This window comes from Zosterops lateralis (assembly GCF_965231275.1).
Source record: "Zosterops lateralis genome assembly, chromosome: 2".
NCBI lineage: Eukaryota > Metazoa > Chordata > Aves > Passeriformes > Zosteropidae > Zosterops > Zosterops lateralis.
The window spans coordinates 28722645-28746202 of NC_139763.1; the positions used below are offsets into that span (position 1 = coordinate 28722645).

At 40.0% G+C, this 23558-nt stretch overlaps 1 protein-coding gene across 1 annotated transcript in view; it reads right to left on the minus strand.

The window, feature by feature from the left end:
* Nucleotides 1–23166, minus strand: part of LOC310906384 (pinopsin-like) — a gene marked incomplete at both ends in the record, with an annotated part of 77091 nt that extends 53925 nt beyond the window's left edge. The window contains one exon of the mRNA XM_083855590.1: nt 22830–23166. Coding sequence (XP_083711716.1) covers nt 22830–23166 — 337 coding nt within the window. The remainder of the gene's footprint in view (nt 1–22829) is intronic.
* Between the last annotated feature and the right edge of the window lie 392 nt (nt 23167–23558).

Here is a 23558-nt window from a genome sequence, read left to right on the forward strand (position 1 = left end):
TGAAATTCTTGGTGATACAACACTGGATACAACTTCCAGGATTTATGACAGAAGGAACTTGTAGCTTTAAAAACATATTTTCCAATGTTTTCAAGTCCCCTTCTTTTGCTCTTATAAGATGAAAAACCTGAATAGATCAATGTCACCTCTTTCCACGAGTTTTTTCTTGATCTTTTCTATTAGCAAAGATCAACTATAAAGTAGCACTGAGATATATAGCCTGCCAAAATTCTCTGATTTTGAGTGGTACCTACTCCCAGCAAATGGGTTAAAAGAAAAGGTGTTCTTCAGGGGAATCCATAGCTGTAATCCATTTCCCCCATTTAACTGTCAGCTTCTCCTATAGCTCCTTCCCAGGCATGAAATAGAGGTGAGTCAGAGACTCCTCTCGGGAATAGCACTACTCTATCCTATACCTGGGCAAAAAAAACCCACACAGACTCACACAGGGCACAATGGGATATTCTCCCCAGGCACAGCATTTTGCTCGACTTTTCCTTACAATTCAGTGACTCATTTCTGAGTTAACTGGATGCAGGCACAGTTATTTCTGTCATCCTGACAACAATTAGCAGCTACTTTGTGCAGAGCTGGGTACAGCAAAGGACCCGCGGGAAATGTAAGCACTGCTTGTTGCAATAGGATGCCTTATTTCTCAGGGGAAAAGAAAGCAAAATGGTGTGAGGAGAAGGCAACTTTTGAAGAAGAAAGCGTCTTTTGTTACAAGAGTCTACTAAATTATTTTCCGTGCATTACTGGGAAGTCAGTCCTAAAGTGTAGATACATTCACAGCTGTAATAGGTCCACTAAATTCAGCTGACTTATAAACTTGCTTTAAGGTTAGGCTATTTTAGAGACAGGGGAGACTTTCTCATCATCCTTCACCTAATCTGATTTCCTGCATAACACTGCTCTTGAAAGTCCTTGTCTCAAGAGCAAAAAATCTACTGCTCTCTTCATGCTCCCAGCTCCCAGCCCACACTTAATTATCTTCACTTTCTTAGCATTGCCGCTTTTTGTGTTTTTATCTGCTTGACTAAAGAGCTCCTCCCTATCAAAAAACATTTAGCTCATGTAGGTACTAAAGGGAAAAATCCAGATTTTACATCTAATGAAAATTAGGCCTCTGTCAGGTGTTACAGATTTTTTTCTGTACTTTAGATTAGACAGTCATGGACTAATAGAAAACTGTCTCAGAAACAAGAAATCTCTCCCTTCCCAGCTGGGTGCTCTACAGCAAGGATCTATTGTTCTTGCTGTACCTCTGATAGCAATTGAGACCAAATTTTCCCTACTTTGATGAGATGGCAAGTGAGCTGTACTTTTGTTGAGGATATCCTGCCTGTGTGGGGCTGCCTAGAAAACCCAGATAGAATGTTTAGATTTCCCTGGCTCGGGGCCCTGCTTCCTGGATTGCTGCTTTCACTGCTGGGTCTCAGGTCCAGCCTGGCTTCCAGCTCTGCCTGGTCATCCCTGTGGCTGTGCTACTGCCCAGCAGCTCCTTCTGGTGTGTATTGTCATGATTTATGGCATACATTTACACTTCCTCTCATCCTCATCTGTTGCCTAAGGCAGATCCTTAGCTTTTCTCACACTGGTGTTTATGATGGATGGCTTTGTGGCACGGCTCTGAAGACAACTGACCATGAATGCAAGGTTACTTGTTTTCAGACACAGAAAAGTTCTGTCTTACACCGGCATAGAATTAATGTTCAGATATTAAATTAGGATCATGAAGATGTCAGTCAAGAATAAATCAAATACTAGCAATCAGACAAAAGCACAGAAGTTGCCCTTAAATTACAGAAAATAATTTTCTTGTCTATAAAGAAGAAAATTCCCAGTGCTTAACTGAACACCTTGGCATGAGCCAATTCATCTTCACTCACCTTATTATTGAGTTCCACTGACATGACAAAAACTACACTTTTCTCTGGAGGACAAGGATTGTAATTTATGGAATCCCAGACCGCAAAAAGTTCAGGAAAAAAATGCCATTGTTTTTGGGTTTGGCAGAGTAGTCTTCAATGTTTGAACCTTTTAACAGCATTTCTATTAGTACCACTATGCATTGACTTCTAATACTTTCAAGATAAGGGAAAATGCGGAGTACACTGAAGAGGTGGTTCGTAAGACAGAAAAGAATTCAACATTCTTTGTGTGGTTCAAACTTAGTAAGCCCAGCTAACTTTTCAGAAAAATTGCAATTACTTTCAAAGAACAAAACTGGTGCTTTGAAAGACAAAAATATAAATTCAAAACCAAAATAAAAATTCACAAGTAGCTTTTTCCAACAGTGAGCTACACTTGGGAATTGGCCGAGAGTAATTAAAACACCTATTACCCAGGTGAGAAAGAAACAGGAATAACAGCGGCCACTGCAACCCTTTCTCAGTCCACTCTGTGTGACATCGGGCAGTGCATACAAAGTCACAAGATGTGCCCCAATACTGCAGCTCCATCCAGACTTGCTGATGGAGGCCCTTTTACCTTAAGCCGAGACTGGTCAAAACCAAACCACATCAAGAGTAACCTTGTTCCAATGTCGGGGCAGAGCAGCTCCAATGTTCTGGATTGCTAAGAACATCCTCAGCTTTTTAATTAACAAAAAACCCCAACCAAACAGGTTTTTTAATCTCACTCCTTTATTAGTTCAATATCTGAATCCTAGAAATACACCACTATCCTTTCATCAGTTATAACAGATACTAATTTGCTGGACCGAAACAACAATTTCATAACAAAGGCAAAACCAGACTTTGTGTTCAGTCCTTAATTTGACACTGGCTGGAAATAAAATATGAGGATCAGGCGTACATGACCTGTCAGCTTACAGTAAATGAGCTGCCAGCAAAAAATCTGACGATTGCCTTGTCCAGTGTGATCCTTTCCATAATTTTTCCAGGTACTGATTTTAGACTGACAGGCTTGTAGTTTCCTCAGCCCTTCCTCATGTCCTTCTTGTAATCTGTTTTGGCTAAAGTAGCGTAAAGCCTCCCAGTTTTCATTATGCCTCCTAGCTTTGCATACAGAGTTCTCTTAATGCCAGGTGCATTTAACTGTTATGACCTTTGTTAGAAATCCTGCAGTTAGCTGGTATTATATTTCATGCACTATCTTTTGCAGTCAGAGGAACTAGTGAGAACCTCAGCTTAAAAACAAAAAGCAATTAAATACTTTAGGATTGTCTCTGAAGAAAATAAAATACTTGAGCACAATTTCCACAGCCTTAATAACAAAAAAAAAAAACAAAACAAAACAAAAAAAAAAAACCACAAACAAATTAAAGAAATTAATGTGAGCTATAAAAAGAAGAAAATAATTATAATTCTTTATGCCAATGTTTCATCTATATTGAATAGTAACATTTATGACTGTGTAGACTGTGTACATTAATTTCAAATGAGTAATTTTTTCTAGAACTGCAAGAAAATTAGGTTCACAAATTGAAAATCCAAATGGAATTTGTTTCCAACAAATATTTAGAGCCTCAAGCTGGTACCTAGACAAATAACTCCACAGGAGTCAATCACAGTGAGAAATGTAATTTTCTCCCCCAACATTTCATGCATATATAGGAACAAAAATGAGATTCTCACTGAACAGTACTGAAAAATGTCAAAAATTCCACTGCAGATTGCATTACAGGAATAGGTAATTATTCAAAAGTTAACCATGGAAATAAGTGACTTTGAGACTAGCTGGGTGTGGAGCATAAGCCTTGCTACACAGCAATTAGGTGCAGTGAGTAGAGTGCAAGAAATTAAATTTCAAGTCATAAACCAGGACAGACTTCTATTTATAGGGCTATCATCTGAGACATTATCTATTATTTACTTTTCTTTAAGGATCTGTACATTTCTCCCTGGCAGCACAGCACAGAGTAGGCTGTGAAAGGCACAGCAAATCATTACACTTTGTTCCCATGGGTTCTAGCTAAAACTGTTACATTTTCTTATTAGTTTTTGATGGTTTATGCTGCTCACTGATGTAGTAATTGGAAAGGGGATGCAGCTCGCCCATGGTCTGGAGGCTATGAAAAACTCAGAATCCCAGGAATTCAGCCTACACTGGATCAGTGTTTTAACTATTAACTTAGACATATTTGCCCTCTTAAATGGCCTGAAGGTCATTACACTACATCATGGCTAGAGTCCTGGGGCTTCCTGGAGCAGTGCTCTTCGCATATTGAAAGGGATATCCTGCACTATGTTCCAGTTATCAAGGACCAGGGGCAATGAAAAGAAACAGGTAACCTTAACTGAGAAAGGAGGGATGCAATAGCACCTTCCTCAACAAGAAATTAATGGAGGAAAACTAAATCCAAGGGCTTGCAAAAACCCAAGACAGATTTCCCACACACAACCTCTGTGAAGGTTGATTTTACCTGATTTTACAGGCATTATCTCACAGTTTTCATTCACTCTCACATCCACAGGTCTGTGCTTAAGAGCTCCTGTCTAGAATTTTCTGTGCAACAGAGAGAACAAGAGACTCCAGCAATCAGTTCATAAAACCCCTTGCTTACATGTACCTCCCTGTCAACAAACTGGGTTTTGGATAAAGCTTTTATACTCTTCAGAAGTCCACTGTCATGAAATCCTTCATTGCTTACAAATCCTGCCTGTACAAACCTTGTGTGTCTGAGGTGAGACTGCTGCTCCCTGTTGGCATTTCCTTGAGGTCAGGCTCCTCTCAGTGGGTGCAGGAGCCTCTACCCATGAGAGATCACACTGTTATTATCAGCATACAATCCTTCAGGCTTGGCTGAGTCAATACATTTTACTGCTGGAAACAGAATTCTCTGTTACCTGCAACAAGCTGTTCTCACTCTCTGCTGTGCTGCCTTCAGGCCTTTACAATACCTTTCCCTCCCTGCATCATCTGTACCGACCTCAGTAACCCCACAGCAAGTCCATACATGTCCCAGTACCACTGCAGCCCATATCCAGCCCAAACCCAACTGCTGTGTCAGGGAAAGGGCAAAAGGCAGCCGAGAGCCTGGTGCAAGGCGTGGAACCAGGGTGTGCCTGGCTGTTCTGCTGAGCCCCATGGCAGGATGGTGCAAGCTGACCACCTCAGGGGTGCATCAGACCATCTGCCAGCCATGTACAAAAGGCAGACGGGAAATCAGGGGGATAGTAAGTGATACTAAGTTCCACATGGCATCTACAGGACCCTTTATTTACTCGAGGGGCCTGCCAGTGGCAGACCAACACCAACTCCCACCATTGCTGCTTAAATGTGTTGCAGAATGAAAACCATGATGTTTCATGCATTTACAAGACTCCATTCATATATGGAGTGCATGTATGCATGTAATACCCACTCCTGGGGGGCAGCTTGCACATAATATCCTGGTGTGGCAATTTAACGCCAGCCAGAAATGAACCTCTAAATAAACCACTTCTCTTCCCCCTGCCCTTCTGGCAAGACTGGGACAAAGGCAGGGACTACAGGTTGAGATAATAATTTATTGAAAGCAAACAGCAATGGAATAAGAAAAGCACAGCAATAGCAGCAATATTAATAACAAAAGTATACAAAAAGAGAAGGTGCTTTACACAGGAGTTATCACTTCAGCTTAGTTCTGCATGGCCACCAGGACAAAGCCAGGGCCATGGCCATTCCCATGCCCAGCACCATGTGGTTTCTCCAGATGAAGAAAGGATGGTGGGCACTTCCTGCAGTCAGTGTACCTGTCCCCAAGCCTGAGACAATGAAAACCATTATGGACAAATCCCCCAAAAGCTGGATAGTCTGTGCTGTGACACCTGTTTTTTTCCAGATTGCTGTGCTCCACAGGCTCAATTTCATGTGGCATGACCACTTTGAACTGTTCCACCCGGCTCTACTCTGCTCCTTTTGGCTCAGCTTGGCTGGGACCAGGCTCCCCTCCATCCCTCTGTCCCCTGCAGATGCTTTCTGCACCAGTGCTGCTTTTCAGCCCAATGTGTCAGAGCCAAGGCTGCCACTCTTTCAGAACCATGTCTCCAAGCCATGTCTTGGAGGAGCTGGGAAGGGGACAGGCAATGGCAACAGAGGACAAGGTCCACGGGGCTGATCCCAACAATCCCCCCCCAGTGAAGAGTGAGACAAAATGACACACTCCCAGGGATGCACTCGCCTTTTCTTTCCCCTGAAGCCATGCCTGCAGCGATGATGTGCCTATTATGGAATAACAACCTGACCACATCCAAACAGTGCTAAGCTTCACCTCCCTCTCCACAGCCAGGCCACCTGGGAAGGACATCATGCAACTGGAAGTGCAAGAAGAATGTGAACCAGCAGCTGGCAGGCTGGGACACACCAAAAGTTTCACCTTTCCTTTTGAAGCCAGGCCATGGTGAACAGTGAACTTGGAGAGGAGGAAGCAAGGAAGAGCACTGTGCTGGAAGGACATTAGCAGGGATGGAAGAGGCATGCTCAGGTCTCCACTTACAAATGCTGCACTGGTAAATACCTAGCAGGAGCAACAGGTAGGTCCCTCATAAATGTTATGTGCCCTAACACAGCTATGTTCCCTTCTTTCTAGTCTCTCAGTTTTCAGCTGCTAAATCTGCTGTTCCATTAGCTGGAAAATATGTTAAAAAGCTCCATGGCACATTAAGATGGAGGAGGTAAGACGGAGATACAACCCAAACTGGGAATATTGGGGAATCCTGTGCTGAGGTATTCTTCTGCTATTTCTTCTGGGATGACACCTTTCATTGTGCTTGCCCAAGGATTTAAACACAGAACAGCAGTAAGAAACAGCTCTCTTCAAATTAAACTTCTTAATACTTTATATTTCAAGTTTAATTACATGTTGTGCTACTGAATGTGCTACACTCAAATTGGGGATGTTATTGAGTTATACAAAACTAGTTTGATCAGTGACTCAGTACTGTTTTCCAGGGAAATAACTTTCCTGAATATACATGAGAGCATTTCTGATAGTTCTCTAAAGAACCTCCCAAATTTGCCCTAAACCAGGACACATATGCACTTTAGTAAAACATGAAGAACTTCTAAGACACAGAATCACAAAGGAAAAAAGAACAAAACTTGCTAATTGTTTAAATAAAAATTAAAATTCCATTTTGCCTTCTAGCTCTGAGTCTCATAATAGACATTTCATTGCTAGGGGAAAAAAATCTATGTCATGCACAATCTCCAGTGAGGTTCTGCAGGTTACATATTTTTTTCATGATACTGGAATTGCCAGAAAGTAGCAGTGAGAATGTTGATTGGTCTGTGAAATCTGGGATAGGCAGCCTGAAACGAAATTAATTCAGTTAAATTGACAGAAAACAGTTAAGTTAGTAGCAACTTTCATTGCCAGTAGGGCAGTGGGAAGGTACCATAAAATAAGCAAATCTGAGCAAGAAACATGTGAGAGATTGTGAACATGGTATTTCACAAAATATTATTATCAAGGGTTTCAGTTTGGGGGGGGGGGGCATTGCTGTTTGGGGTTGGTTTTGGGTTTGTTTGTTTTTTTTTTTTTTTTTTTTTTTTTTTTTTTTTTTTTTTTAAGATGAGAAATACAAATGAATATTCAGAAGGGATTCAAACAGGTCTGGTGAGTGCCACACATATATAGCTACTGCTCCTTCACTAAACCTCCAGAATTTTGTCCACTTTTTCCTTTTCTGTCCTGAACAAAAAAAAAAGAGATACCTATTTTATGAGCCTGCATCCTACTGCCAGCAGATTTTGGCAGAAGACCCCAAACCTTTCCAGAGCTAAAAAGAAAGCCCACTGAACCTAGAGGACATTGCAGAGTTAAGATGAATGGACTCAAAGTGAGGTCTGGTCTTGGTGGACAACCAACCAGTACAACCCTGACTTGCCTGAAGTTCAGGGCTAGTATAAAGGATATGAACTGCAGAAGAATGGATGGAGGCCTCAAAAACTGACAGAAGCAGCTGAGAATGGGGTGTGCTTCAAAAACACTATCAGCTTTATTTGGATATGCCTATTAAATATTTATGTGATAAAAACAGAAGAAATGGTCAAAAAATCAAATATTCTTTAATGTGATGACTCTTATTCTAGTTGCTCCACACATTAGTGATCAGAGCACAATTTCCTTTTGATTTTTAATGCATTAAAAGCATTTCTACTTATTTGAAATTGAGAAAATATTTCCCACAATCTTCTGTTGAGCATTAACAGTTACAATCATTTTCCAAATACTGGCTACCTCAAATACCAACCATTTACTTTGAATATAAATAAATCCACCAATTGCCATTTATCTAACGCCTGAAATTATCTGTTCTCTTTTGCTAAAATGGCTTGGAATCATGAGTCCATTAGAACAGGCAATCATTCCCTTTTCCAAAGAATTATCTTCCTGCTTAACACTCTAATGGGACCCACAGCTTAACTTTGCACTTGAAAGAAATCATTGGATTGATTGGTTGGATCCAACCCTGCCAAGAAAAATATGACAACAAGCATTACTGGTCCTGTTCAACAAATCTTTCTTGCTCTTTTCTCAATGGTCATTTCTGTGTTTCATCCTTTGTACAACACATCCTTTCGTGTTTGGTGGTATCTTCAATACAGACAGCATTATTACTTTTAATTGGAAAGAAATATCTCAGGTTTTCCTCTTTATTTCCCCCTCCTTTGCTGAATTTTTAAAGATGCTTATTTTGTGCTTTAAAGGTGGTTTTAATTCCTAGCTGTATCTGGTGGCTTAATGTGCATCACTGAGTACTACTATATTTTTCTGCAGTGTTATTAATGTGCTTATCCATCCAAACAACAAACTCCCAGTGGCATGAACAGCACAAAGAATTCCCTTTTGCATCTCAGTGAAACCTGCACAGTACAAAAACATTCCTGAATGTTCACTTCTGTCTCCTTTCCTTATGCTATGCAGGACCCCTTTGCATTCTGTAAAGCAGGCTGGCCCTGGCAAATTCAGCTTCCTGACTTGGCTGCCTCCATACCAGTATATTTATTCTGCCGCCTTAGGGAATTGGAATAAGAAATGTCAGCACTAGATGGAGCTCCTGTACAGCAACATCTCGGGAGAAATCTTTGGGGCCCAAGTGCCTGAGAAAATCACACGAAATGGATGTGCAGTGCTGGAGTAGCAGGAGGACGCTTTCAGGGCAGCCAGTTTCACTGCTGCATCCCTATGCCCACACCATCCTGCAGGCCCCCCATCTCCTGCCAGGGCTGCTCCTTTTGAAACGTGGGAGCATCCCTGAGACCTTCCTTCATGCTGAGGTTGTGCACAGCTGTAATACATAGCATGCAGTCTCAGGGCTTCTGTACATGGGACATGGCACCAAATAAGCTAAGAGGTGAAATGACAGTGTTAGCATCTGCAAGCCAATGAGCCAAGCGTCCACCAGGGCACACAGCCAACGTCCTTCAATGGGCTCCTCCTTTTTCACTGAATCCAACTGCTTATTTTTAATAATAAGAGTTGAGGCTTTCTATAATCTGCGGAGTTTCTGGCAGTTACCATTCCTAGGGGTGGAACAGACTACAAATACTAATTCTTCTGAGTCAAGTTTTTCATAATGTCTAGTGGTCAAACTGGTTTTTGTTCTAATTAGATATTAACTGGTCAATAAAGAGTCATATCTGATACTATGAATGCAGTCTCAAAATATGATGGCCAGGCTTTACATTGCCTTTGAACCAGGAGTTTCTTATGCAGTTTTACAACCCCACAATCTCACATGGTGTGGAGGTGAGATGAAATACCAGAGAAGGCGTTTCCTGTCTCTATCCAAGATCACTGTGATGGCTGAAGGATGTGCAACAAGGAAAAGCAGTATTCCCCATTCCTTACCCCCTCCAAAAGGCCTCAAAGAGAAGATCTTTTGCTACATCCATTAAAAAATTAAATATAACCAATGCAGACAGAAATCCTTTGCAGTACATTTTCACCCAGCCAATAAGTCTAATATGCAATACTACATAGAAATTGCAACACTGGGAGGAAATTGCACTAGAAAGTATAGAAATGGAGGTATGAAATATTGGGGCAAGCATGGTTATCATGGAGGGAGCCCTACCTTAACTTAATTCATCAGAGGTCCTTGCCAGTGCTGTGCAGAGAGGGGTGATGCCTACGTGGATAAAAGCTACTTGGACTTTCAAACAACTTTGACTAGCCCAAAGGCTTTTAAGGATAGTAAGCTGTCATGCAATAACAGAAATATTCATGTGAATAAATAATTAAATAGAGGTAGGAAATAAAAAACAGGAGAAAAAAATGCTTTCTTAGTAGAGACTGGACAGCAAAGTTCCCCATGGATCCATGGTAGGCTCTAGGCTATTTATCACATTAATAAATGATCTGGTATAGATGGGGAAAAAGTAACAAGCTTACTGATCACACTACAGAGAATAACTCACAATCAACAAAACTGTGAAGTGCTGCAGCACCACCACACGAAATGGAGCCATTGAGCAGATGAGATGCAATACTGATGTAAACAGCCATATGTGGAGGAAAACAGACTTGGCTTTAAATACACAGCAATTGTTTCTGACCTCCTGCTCTGCAAAGACAGTTATGACAGAGAACTTTACACAAACCACTTCCACTAAGCAGCAAAGTTCAGCAGCATTTAGAAAAGCAAACATCAGGACTTATTAGAAAAACAGAGAAAAGAAAGAGAAAAACTGGACAGGGAAAGATTATTTAGTGTTTCCTACAATAAGTAGGTTTTCAAATTAAATCATCAAGTTACAGACTCAGAATAAACAAACTGGAGAAGGTACTTCTCTTTGTGAAGTTAATAAGTGGAATTCCTTGATATAGTATATTGTGCATACCAAAATTTTGCAGGTTTCCCAAGAGCAAGTGGAATGGGGGATAAATGCAGGAAGACCTATTAGATTCAAAAGTACTTCTTCAGCGAAGACAGGCGTCCCTACACCACAAGTCACAGGCTGTGGTAGTACATATTGGAAAAATATCACTAGATGCTGAAAATTATTCCATCTTTAAGTTTAGTATTCTAGAAGAATAGCTAGGAAAAATACTTTGAATGGCATATACTTTATATCTATACAAACACCACTTTGTAAGGCATAACTTAGTTATGGAAATTATAAGAACAAACAATTACAGCATAGTGAGAGGTGAATACCTGCTTGTAGCTGATATCAGTATTTCTTTTCCAAAGGTCTGAGTGTCCACAACCCTAGAAAAGATATTAACTTGTAAAACTCCTACTAATTCTCAAATTCCTTGTTAAAGACCCCTTGGTGCACTGACCAATAGAGAAAAACTGTTTCATGAAGCAAACCAGATGGTGATATGTCTACTGCTCTTATCTCAAAGTATATTAAGCTAAGGCTTTGTCTTGCCTCATAACCTGCTTTCTACCCATTAGAGAAAGTCTATTTAAATCCTGACTGGCATATTTATCTGGCAGCCTTTCATCCTACTCCTGTGATGTGGTCTTTGCCTCTCTCAAGGATATTAAATAGAAATACCTTTTAATTTTTAAGAAGTACAAATCATAAAGCAATCCTCAACAAACTCATGCAGCCACTGTTAGACCTTGGCCCTCTTTCACTGCCACAGGTTTTTTCTCTGAAAATTGAGCAGTTTAAAAACAGAGCAATATTTCATAATTTCAATAAATTAGGGCAAACTGCTGTGATTTGTTACACAAAGAATTAAAGAATTGCACAGAGAAGAGTTACTTGGTGCACCATAGTCAGTGTAGAGAACATATAGATAATATACAGGGAAATGCCATTGTACATACTCCACTCTTTCACAGAGAGGCAGAATTTGTAGCTTGGCATCACCACCATATTAACTCCTACCCTAGAACTCTTTCTAATTAACTCCTGCTGAGCTCACAGTGAGGCAGACAGACTAGCCACAGGGATGGCCATCAGCCTCCCAGGCAGTGCTTGCTCTGCTGGCAGCAGTGAGGGGAGAGCAGCGCCCGCCCTGCTCTGCCTTGGGCTGCCTGCTGCGCAGCGCCCCAACAGCTCGCCCAATTTCATTAGGGTGATTAAACAGTCACTCTAAAGAGGTCCCCTGGTAACTCCACAAACAGCCTGAATGCAGAACACAAATAATCCCTAAACTCCGTATCTGGCAAACAATAATGCTTCAGTGTGCACATGCACATAAGGATTAGGTCTAACCATTGCACGTCCTGAAAATCTCACAAGGTCAAGTTAAATGGGATTATCTGTGGTTTTGTAAAATTTGTGCCATTTCTTAGCTGAAAGCAAATCTTGCCAGATGTTAATGTGCTATTCCAGTACTCAGGGGTCTGTACTAGACTCAGACAACCCTTAGATATCAAGCAATAAAATGACATTTATGTTAATTACCTAATGGTTTTGAATTTTAAGAATTACCAAAGTCCTAAACTAAGCAAAGTTTTACATTGTTGTTGATCTGTAAAACTTATCTATTCCTTATAATTTTTTTTTACAATCAAGTCTTCTTTTTGATACTTGATTTTCTGACAGTCACTTGGTCCTGAACAAATTCCTACTGTTATAAATCTCTACAAAAATAAGTCAATATAAAGAACTTTCCTTCTTTTGATTCATCTGAAGTCTGCTGACTTTGATTCCTTCTTGCCATAGTTATCTACTATTTTTGCTCTTAATTGCATTAATGAAACCAATAGAAACAATAAAAAATAGGAGCAGGGGAAAGAAATAACGGATGATATAACTGAAAAAGAAAACTAGACAATAAGCAGGTGGTGAATGTCTGCTTCTAATAAAACACTGTGAAACAGATGTAAAGATTGTCAGCTTAGCCCAGTGAGTCACTAGCTTTCTGCTTTGTAGCTGCTATACCTTCTTAAGGAACAGCAGAAATTTGAATTTGGCCACAGGATGAAACTGTACTTCAATCATATTGGTATATTCTGCGAAATAGGCTTAAGAAATTACAAATAGGAGAAGTAACTTAATTTTACATCATGCTGGGAAGATTTGTTGGCTGAAATAGCCCCGAGTAATTGAGCCTGATGCTGATAGCTAGCACGAGAAACCTTCACCTGAAGCAGGTAAAGAGTCTGGCAGGATGGTATAAAGGAGGTACCCAGGTGACTTTGATTAGAGGCATTATAATCCAGACCATGGAGAGATACCTGGGGAGTCAAGCAGCCCCAGGAACCTGAGGTTTCACCCTTGCATGGGGTGATCTCCTGATTGCACCCCCTGATCCTCACTGGGCCAGCACAGCATGGAAGGGAGAGGGGGGAAATCAGGTCCCAAGCTGCTCAGGAGGGAAAGCACAGGGACATCTCACAGAAATGGGATGGGGGGATGTCATGGGGATGAAATGCCTGGAGTGCCCCAGAGTGGTATTTCCACTCCCTTGTATTTGCTGCCTGCAGATTCTGAGTTTTCCTCCTGCCTGCATCAATTACAGGAAAGTCTACAGCAGACAGAGGTAATTTTGAGTTAGCTTTAAAAAGAAAACCCAAACAACCCATAACAAAATCAAATCCACAAATCTCCCAGTATTGGGAGGCATTTGGATTATTTAAACAGTGAATCATATTAGCTGAGAAATCCACAGAAGCAATTAAGTGGTCTGAGAAGCAGTAGAGGCTGTAGCTTATTGACATTACTGAACCTTCAGTTTCAGAAGCAGTTTCTCAGCTAGTGTTGATATGCAGGAAATCACAGATGTAAACAGAATAGTTTTAGCTTTCAAAGAAACTTATTTTTCTTTTTTAGTGTCAGCACACTAATTTAACAATTTTTTTCTCACTTAATACACTTTTTAAATTAGAAATGCAGCAGAAACACTAATATAAAAAAGCCCCAAGCAAAATGAAAAAGAATACAAACCCTAATGATTACTTTTAAGTATGAAGTATTTGCCACAGCTGAGGGGAAAAAAGAACTTTATAGTTATTGTGCCATTATTTGAAACTATGCCAATGGTTCTGTGTCCTTTTTATCACTGAAATGTCTGTAAATTTCATTTGCTTACTGGACTGGAAGACTCTGCTTAAATGCTTCCTAAAAAGACATGGAAAATAAAGGTCATGAGTTAAGAAACTGTCACTAGGTATATAACTTGGGTGTGAACAGCCAAAGATAATATCCTCACTCTGGCATACTTCAGGGGCTACAAAGGAAGCCTTAAAGTTTTCCAAAAAATACTGAATTCTGTTCAGATGTGTCAGCATGTGGATGGTCTTAACAGTTCCTAGAGATTATTAAACACATAGTTAAAAATAATATGATTTAATAGCCCTCCACAAGCAAAGCCCATTCCCCTCTAATGTGGGGTTTTGTTTTTGTGGGTTTTTTTTTTGTTTTGTTTTGGGGTTTTTTTTTGTTTGTTTGTTTGCTTTGAATATAGCTTATTTACTGGGCTCTATTTTATTTCATTATACCCATTGAGGGACTAAAAAGCCAGCTACATTTCCAATGACATCTTTTTTCACATGTATGTGGCCTGACTACCAACAGAGCTGGTTTCTGCCTTTTCCTAGATTAAAAGAAAGAACATCAGTCATAGCATTGTCTGGGTCAATGCCATGACCCAGGATTAGGGAAAAGGGCCTGGAAATGTCAACAATTAAACTTGAACTCCGACAGAAAATGCTGTTTCATCATCTCCAGCAGGGCTTATAGCCATGACCTTTTAGACTCAATTCACCATCAGGATAATTCTGCAAGAAATCCAACATGGTCTTTGCTTTTAAACTCCTGTTCAAGCTGTCCATGTGAACTGATGTTGTTTGTATATTTCTTTGCATAAAGTCTCCAGCATTCTGCAATGTGTGGCCATAACACAGAACCAAGCAGGGCTGCCCAACTGGAAAGGATCGAACATTGGCGGAAACCTCTAGTCACTTGGACACGCACAGAACCGGACCTTGGGCATGGGCAGAACACTCTTTTTGCATTAACAGCTGACATCTGTACACAAAAAAAGCCAAAGGGATGATCCAATTTCCTTACAGAATTCTTCTGTCTCTCTTTTCAGGGACACACACAAACTGTTGTCCACCCTTCACTGTTATTATTTCAACACATTTTTTGCTGCTTTCTTTTGTAGAGGCATTAGGAAAATGGCCTCTAGATTTAGATCATACAACCAACAATGGCAGAAAACATTAAGGATACCTGAGGATGACTTCAGAGCATCCTCCAGCTCCTGTTTGAGGCATTGCTTGAATTTATGTAGAGATGAAAGAGGGGAGGAGGAGGAAAGTTTGGGGGTTCTGGTACTCTCCACAGTCCAACTGCACCATGGTGTGGAGATGGAGCCCAGCTGGAGCTACCCAGACCAGGGAAAGGAGAAGCAACCATGGCTGCTAGTACAGACATCTACTGCATACCACAGGATCCTAACACCATTAGCATCAAGTGCTATAGTCAGTAACACCTTATAAATTGATAAATTGAATAACACTGTTCTGCTTTTTAGCTAGGAAGTGTTAATTTCTTCTAAGTAGCTCTCATAGTACTATATTTTCCATTCAGAACAAGGATGGTGTTGATAACACACTGATATTTTGGGGGTTTTGCTAAATCATGTCTATATGTTTATCCTAGGTCAAGGACATTCTTTTTTTCCTTATCTTATGGTCTGCCAGTGAGGAGGTACATAAAAAAACCTGTGAGGGAGCATAGTTGAAACAGGTGACTTAACCAAAGGGATATTCCAGACCATAGATGAACATGCCCAATATATAAGCTGAAAGGAGTTACCCAGAAGGGCAGCTGGTAAGGGTCTGACATTGGTCAGCAAGTGGTGAGAAACTGCATTTTGCATCAATTTTTCCCCCCTAATATTATCATCATAGTTATTATTTACCATTATTATTGTTTTATCTTCAGTTACTAAACTGTTCTTATCTCAACAAAACATTTTGCTTTGATTCTCCACCCCATTCCACAGGAAAAAGAGAGGACGGCTTGAGCAAGGGGCTGCACAGTGCTTCCTCTCCAGCCCAGCACACATCTTGGGTGACACTCTGCTCTACTCTGCCTTTCCCAAAGCAAAACCTTCTCTTATCTTGAGAAGGTGTTAAAGTGTCTACCAGAGTAAAGTCTCTGATTTCAGGAATAACATTCAAAGTAAGACATTAGGTCTTCCATTTTCACTTTCTTTTCATGGCATGATTCCTTCTTTATCATGTTTTCCAAAAATTTTGCCCAAGTTGTCTCCATGCTTTAAGCGTGTAAATTGAATGCAGAAGTCCAGTACTCATGCTCTAGAAATTACCTGTAGAAAGAGCTGACAGCATTTTTCCTACATGATGAATTTGGAATTGTAAAATTGGTAAGAGGAGTAGGACACCTCTTCATGGAAACACAATAGACATCTTAAAAATACTCACTCCTGCACAACTATTATAGGTTATTTCAACTTTGGACAGTCTTTAATGCCTAGAGGAAATAGAAATTCCTGGAAACACCCTGGAAGAGGATACTGAAGAGGGAAGGGAATTACAAGCAAAAGTAAGAAAATTTGAGAAAGACAAAAGAAGTAATGAACACCCCATCTGCGAGGATCACCTCATGACCTCAGAGAGGTACAGAGCAGGTATCTACCCCTGAGCTTGGGTTCCTTTCATAGTCCATGGAGATAAAGTGGTGCATGTAGGACACATCTCATATCACCCTGAAGCAAATGTCTCAGATGCGTTGAACAGTTTACATGCTGGCACTACAGATTTGGTTTTCTATTGATTATAAAAGAAGCCTTGGGGATGGGAAAATGTCTGGTTTTAGTCAGGCAATTCCTATCTGTCACTAAGGGGTAGAGCATTTCATTTGTTCTATGTAAGTCTGGTCCTGAGAAGCATATTTAATAACATACAACTACCTCATAGATTAGTTATTTAAATAAGCAGTGTAGCAGACTAACTTCAGTTTCTCTAAAGAGGAGATGCCAAAAGAGGAATTCAAATTACGTATCTTCTTAATATCTACTTTTGTATTTTTGTTTACTATAAAGTCTAATGCATGTCCAGTGCTGGAAATTACATAGAAAAATTCAGGCCAAACTGTCAATTGCACAGTTGTTACTGTATTAAAGTAACTAAAGCCCTCTAGGTCATGACAGCATTTCTCCTTTTTTTTTTTTTTTTTTTTAAGGGACTGTAAACATTATCCCATGAGTCAGGCACTGGTTTTTCTTGCCTCTGTTTGAACTAGAAGATTATTTCTAATACTGGCCAACTATTGAGGAAAGCTTGTATGGGTCACAATGACTGCAGGCATAACAGAGTCTATGCACTTCAAAAAGAGAATGTTTTCAGAGTCTGTTGCAGAACTATGTTTCTGCTACCAGCTTTATTTATAGCAATATCACCTTTAATCCCACTCCTAGCCCACCGGAAAAGGAGCAATCAATGATCAGTGGGCAGGTGAGGAGCTGTTAAGAGTGGTTTTGAACTGGGAGATGAGTACTTGCTACATCAAAGTTCAGGAAACATCAGATGAGCTCCTGCAGGATCAATTCAAGCAAGATTATGTCTTTTTTTTTTTTTTTTTTTTTTTTTTTTTGGGGGGGGAAAAAAAAAAGTATCTTTCCACAGAAGAGTCATTTATTATGTCTAGGATCTCAACTGTATCCCATAAAAACAGAGAGCTTCCAGTATGTTGGAAGTCTATACTCTAAATATAACTACCTTAGTTTAATGCAATGAGTGTAAGACACATCATATAAAAATCAAGGTAAAATACTAAGAAGAAAATTATTTGTTTAATGTCACAAAGCAGCTGAACTTTAAAATTATCAGCAGCTCCATTTCTCATCCATTGTGTTCTCTGGCAGTTTACAAGGGAATAAATTGATAACTGCTTTAATATGACTGAAAAAATTATCTGCACATAGAGTTGAGTTTGGGGTTTCTAAAAAGATTAAAGTCCTCATTTAGGTATGACCTTGAGTTATCAATTGACATTAGGGCACATCCACATGCCTTTCTTCAGTTCAGATAGGACTGCAGCCAGGACTGACAGGATGCTGCTGTGTGGGAAGACACAGACCTTGAGTCACACAGCTTTTGTGTGACACGGGCATTTCTGGATCCTTTAGAATAGTGATGGTCTTTTACACAACACTAATCAGAATTCATTTTTTACAATGAAATATTGGAAACAATTCCTCAGGCAAGTTGCCAGGTATTTTAACCACCATGAAGGTTAAGAAAGAGAAAACAACCAGCAGACACCTGAAAACAAGAGCTAACAGTTCAACAGGCACGAAAATTTCCCTGCCAGTAATGTGCCTTGGAACTTTTCCAGCATTAGAATCTAATGTTGGATTTCTGGAGCCAGAGACAGCTTTGTCTTTCTCATATGTATCAATCTATTTAATATTTAATCCTGATATGACATGGCATAGAGTGGTGATTCTAAGAAAGAACTGTAGAAGTCAACTGAGCTCAAATTCCGCCTGTCCTACATGTTTGGGAAGTTTGTATTAGTGCAAGTATCTTGGAAAAAGACTTTTTTTTCTGAAAGTTTTCATCTGTCTAGAGATTTGAAATGTTTAATAAGGCATTTCAGAGAGATTGCGAGATGGTCAAAACTGCAAGAAAAACTTAATCTTAGGATGGGATATCACTTCCTGTGTATGTGGTCTCCATGAGAGTGCCTTAAAAATAATATTGTTTTCCTAAATTAAAAGGTAATGCTTAATAATTTCATGATATATTTAAGCATCCTTTTTTCACCTTGCCTGCAAAATTTACTCAGAGGTCAGCTGTAAAAATAGATCCTGTCCCTGTGTCACTTTCCCTGTTTGCTTAAATGTATAACCATGAGCCTCTCAAACCATGACAAAGTGGTGGGTAATGGCAGCAAATTTTAAAAGTCCATCCATTTCCCAAACTCACTGACGTGCAATTTCCACTGCAGTGACCTACTTAACAGAGCTGCAATCAAGGACAAACACCAGTGTAAAATCATTTACTCTGGGAACAGACCATGCTGTTTTCTCCTCTAGCTCCATTGCTGGAGCTTCCCCAGATCAAGACCCAACAGCTCATACTTCCATAGCACATCTCACAATATTTAATTTTCTCCTTAAAATACCCATTAACATGCCTATTGATCAGCATCTGCACTTTCCATTAGCTTCTAAACCTTGTGCTTTGCACGTATAGTTTGAAATCACAAAGCAGATATAGGGAGAGAAGCAAGTAATTAAACCAAGAAATTGCACTTTGTCCATAATTTTTCTCCATCGTGCCCATGGCAAACCCCTGGTGCTCATTCTTGGGTCATGGTTTTTCAGTGCCTGGGGTAGGCAATGGATTGCCTGGTAAATAGCTTACTTGATTTCCCACTAAGTGACATCAATGCACATCTGTACATCCTGCTGTCCATACTGCTGGGAGGGGAATCAAATCTGCTTTCCAGATCACACCCCAGGAATGTGATTTTATAAAAGGAAGAGATTTAAAAAATAAATAAATAAATAAAAATAAAAGGCAATCTCTCACCTTGCATTTACATTTGAAACAAATTTCAGCTTCCCACTTTCACTCCCTCAGGTTTCATCCAAGCCACAGACCTGAAGGATAACACCTTCACTCTCCATTTGGTTTAAAACACAAAGGAGGCTTTCACCACATAATAAAACAAGTAGGAAGAGGAAAAATGACCTTTTAAAATACAGTCCTTTCAGAAGACTTGTAAGAATGAACTCTATTTATAAATATTTTAACAGTTTGAATTTGGCTTAGGTGTGTCTTACAGACCACGAAATAATCACCAAGTCATGAAGATCAGTTGCCCACTCCAAGTTTCTTCATGATTTAGAAAAATACTGCAGTTAGAAAATAAAATGTATGTACCTCCATTTAGTACAAAAAAGTGCAGTTCTAGTGGGACCAGTGAACTTAGAGCATCACATAATCATCAAGGTTGTAAGAGACCTTCAAGATCATCTAAGTCCAACCAGCAATCCAGCACCACTGTAATTAACCCAAAATTATCATAGTCGAGATGGCCACTGCACTCAAAGTGCTTCAATAAAACTTCAGAGGGCTTCAAGTAGCAGAACCACATTATCTAGAAGTCTTTCATACCTTTTCTATGTAGCAATCCTACAATCAGCTCCCCACAGCTCTGGCTCTTTCTCTTCTCCCTTTGCAGTCCCAGCTCACTGCTCCTTATCCCTGGCACAGCCACCTAACCCTGTCTGTCCCTCGTACAGTGGCTTTACCTTATCTGTCCCTCATACAACCTCCTGTCCCTTCCTCCTCACAGAACAGACAGCAGACTCCAACTAACTCTCTACCAACTAACTCACTCTTTTATCACATCCAGCTGCGAGGGCAAGGCAGTTCCCACCCTTTGGTAATTAACACAGCTGCAATGTATCAGAGGCAGGACTGCCTTTAGCACTATCTCTGTCTTCCCACACAAAATCATATCCCCAAACACTTAACTTCAATAACACTTAACACCATTAACAGTATGTTCCTATACTGTTGTTTATCCTAGTAGGATCATCTATCCCATGACAAAAAAAAACTCAGATAAGAATATTGAAACATTTATTCTTACCTACCTTGATCGTGCACTTCAGTCCATCTTAATTACCTTTCCTATCACACATCTCTATTTTGGATCTTGAGAATAAGGGCCCTTCCTCTTGTCTTTGATGGGCCAAAATCAGACATGAGGTACTGAAGAGGGAAAGCTAATTTTTTAGCTAATAAATGTATGAGATTTTTTAGTAATAGCTAAAGGATGAATAACGATATTTATCAGCATATTAAAAAATTGTTTGTAAAGTCACATAAATGTTAGGCAATCCGCTATTGTTACTTGCTTTTACTTATGCTATATCACAATCAACATTTTTTAACTATAACTCTGCAAGCAAACTTCTTCATTATGCCCTTTATGCACACTAATGAAAGAAAAAAATGTGAGTGCTGCAAGACTTTCAGATGAGCTATGCACAGTTTAATAACTACCTGCATTTAGGCTGCCTCAGCTTCCCAGGATACCCCAGTGACAGCAACAACATCACTCAGAGGAGCTGAGGTCACCTTTGACATTCTGGGTTTTGGTGTTTTGTTTGCTTGTGTGCTCCTTGATGATCTGATCAATTTTAAGAATTATAGCAGAAACTTTCACATGAAAACAGGTATAACAATAGCACAGAAATCTGCATTTCTGCCATGTATCCGATTCATATAGATCTGACTTTGAGGAATTATTCCACAAACAGAACGCCCTGGAAGAAACTCACCCATTTGCAGGTTCCACAGTCAATGGGATGGTAACTCACATGTACCCAGACAGAAGCCAGCAGGCTCAAAAGGGCACCTTTAACAGACCTTTTTTTCTAAGCCCTCGAACACTCACCTCTTTTTCCCCTCTCTTCAAATGTTATTTCCCCCTCCCACTGGTAAAAAATAAAAAGAAAGCTAAAACTATGGAGAAAAAAAAAACAGTCCTAACTTCTTTCTGCCTGAGAAAACTACTTACAGAAATATTGGAATTCATAAACCACACAAAAAATGGAAATGAAACATGGAAGAAGACATGTCATTCTGCCCAGCACAGACCAAACTGAAAACAACCTACCAAAACAAGCCAAGGTATTGTTGACCATGGAGTCTATTTTTGGATGGCCAAAGTAAGTGTTCTTATTTTACACAGCATTACTAACTCCTGAGACTTCACTTTGGTCTAAGCAGCAGTTTCCCAGAGGAAATTGTCAGGATGAGTTAATGGTCATGAGTGGAGCACACATTTGAGGAAGACACAGGTACTAGAGACCACACCACTGGAAGTAGAAAAGAATTTATAATTCAGGTAGGGAACATGTGTTTGAATCCACCACCTGATTTTACATCAAGAGCTGGGGGAGCACTTCTTGGGTCAAAGGGCCTACACAAGATGTGCTGCAGTCCAGGGTGGGAGAAGAGCCAGGAATATGTTTGTCCTGTCCTCATGGCCTGGAGGCACCAAAGCAAGGATGTAGAGCAAGAGGGAGCTATGCCAAGTCCCCTGGTCTGGGTTAGATAAAGATCACATCTAGACATGCACCCACAAGCCAGTTCATGCTTTAGTGGATCTTTTTATGAATGTAGGAATAAATGAAGAAAGGGTGATCACTGTTTGGTGATGCAACAGGCATCTTCAAGCAATAGGCCTCATCCTTAGGGGAGGGATGAAGGCTGCCCTCTGACTGTTCATTGTCCTTTATCTTCTTTTAATAATTAAAAAAAAATCCAGTTACAACACTTACATCTAGAAGTGCAAAAAATGGTTGCAAAAAATTTTGTCTGGACAGGTGAAGAACACTGAATATTTTCCCATCACTTCTGACAAATCTATTCCTGAAACTTAATTTTCTACTGAAGCTGCAAGTATGCAATTCTAAAACAAAGATTTTGCCTTGCAAAACAGAAATCATCTAGTGATAAGAATTCACTATATGGGACATGAGGAATTCATATTGTAGATTGAGAGATAATTAAAAATGGTAAATAGAATACTTTCAGGCTTTGTTCACGACAGAAACCACACTGAGGGACCTGTAGCTCAGCAATGGCACAGATTTCCCTGAAAAAGAGGGAAGTATTATATGTGTTCACACACTATATCTCCAGTGGTCTGCCTTTTTTTAAACTCTATTTTTAGCTGTTAAGAAACAAGTAATTTTGAAGAATGAGAGAGTTAGGAAATATTTATTACATCCCCGCTACTCTTTCAAAAAGTCTTTTTTAAAAATATTTTAAACTATGCTTGACCCTAACAGGGCAATAAAAGTATCCTTCTGCTCACCACAGAAGAGCATTTAGCTCCATAATCACATTCCTTCATGCACCAGTGTTAAAAAGAAGAGTAGTAAAGAATCACCATTGAACTCTTACCAAAGCAAGAATTGACAAAGCCATACCACCTGCAAGCATGGTCCCCTCCAATCCATTTGCCACGGATGCTGGATGCAAAACTGAGGGTTGTGCCTGAGATGCACACCAACATGTCACTGATGCTGATGTTCAAGAGAAGCATGTTGACTGGGTTACGAAGGGCTTTAAACTTGCAGAAGAGGATGAGGACAACCAAGTTATTCAAGAAACCAAAAAACAAGATTAATCCAAGAAAAACAGCCACTACTGTGTGCCCACTTCGTGAGAGTCCAGCCCTTGGCTCAACAGGATCTGCAGGTGCACCAAAGCTCAGGTTATACACCCAAGTGTGGTTCATTTTGGGCTTTGTCATGGATCAGTGAGGGCAGAGATGCTGGGTGCCCTTTGCTGAAGTACTCCAGCAGTTTCCCAAATCCCAGATTAAATCATCTCAGGAGCCTTGTGATCTTTACTCAGATGAGATGTCTCTTAGATGGTTATGCAGGTGTGAAACACTGTATTGCAGCACAGGACTATTTTCCTGCACTGTGTCTTTCCAGGGGTCTGCTCTGCAGTAACTCCAGGGCAGCAGAACCAAGTGAACAATCACCTCAAATTCACCTCTTTGTTTAAACCTAGGATAACATTAGATTATCTTTTTTGATACTCAGAATGGAAGATATCTTAAAAAGATGCTTCAGCAGGGTCTCCTCCTTCAGAGCAAACAGAGGCCTATCAATGACAGCTACC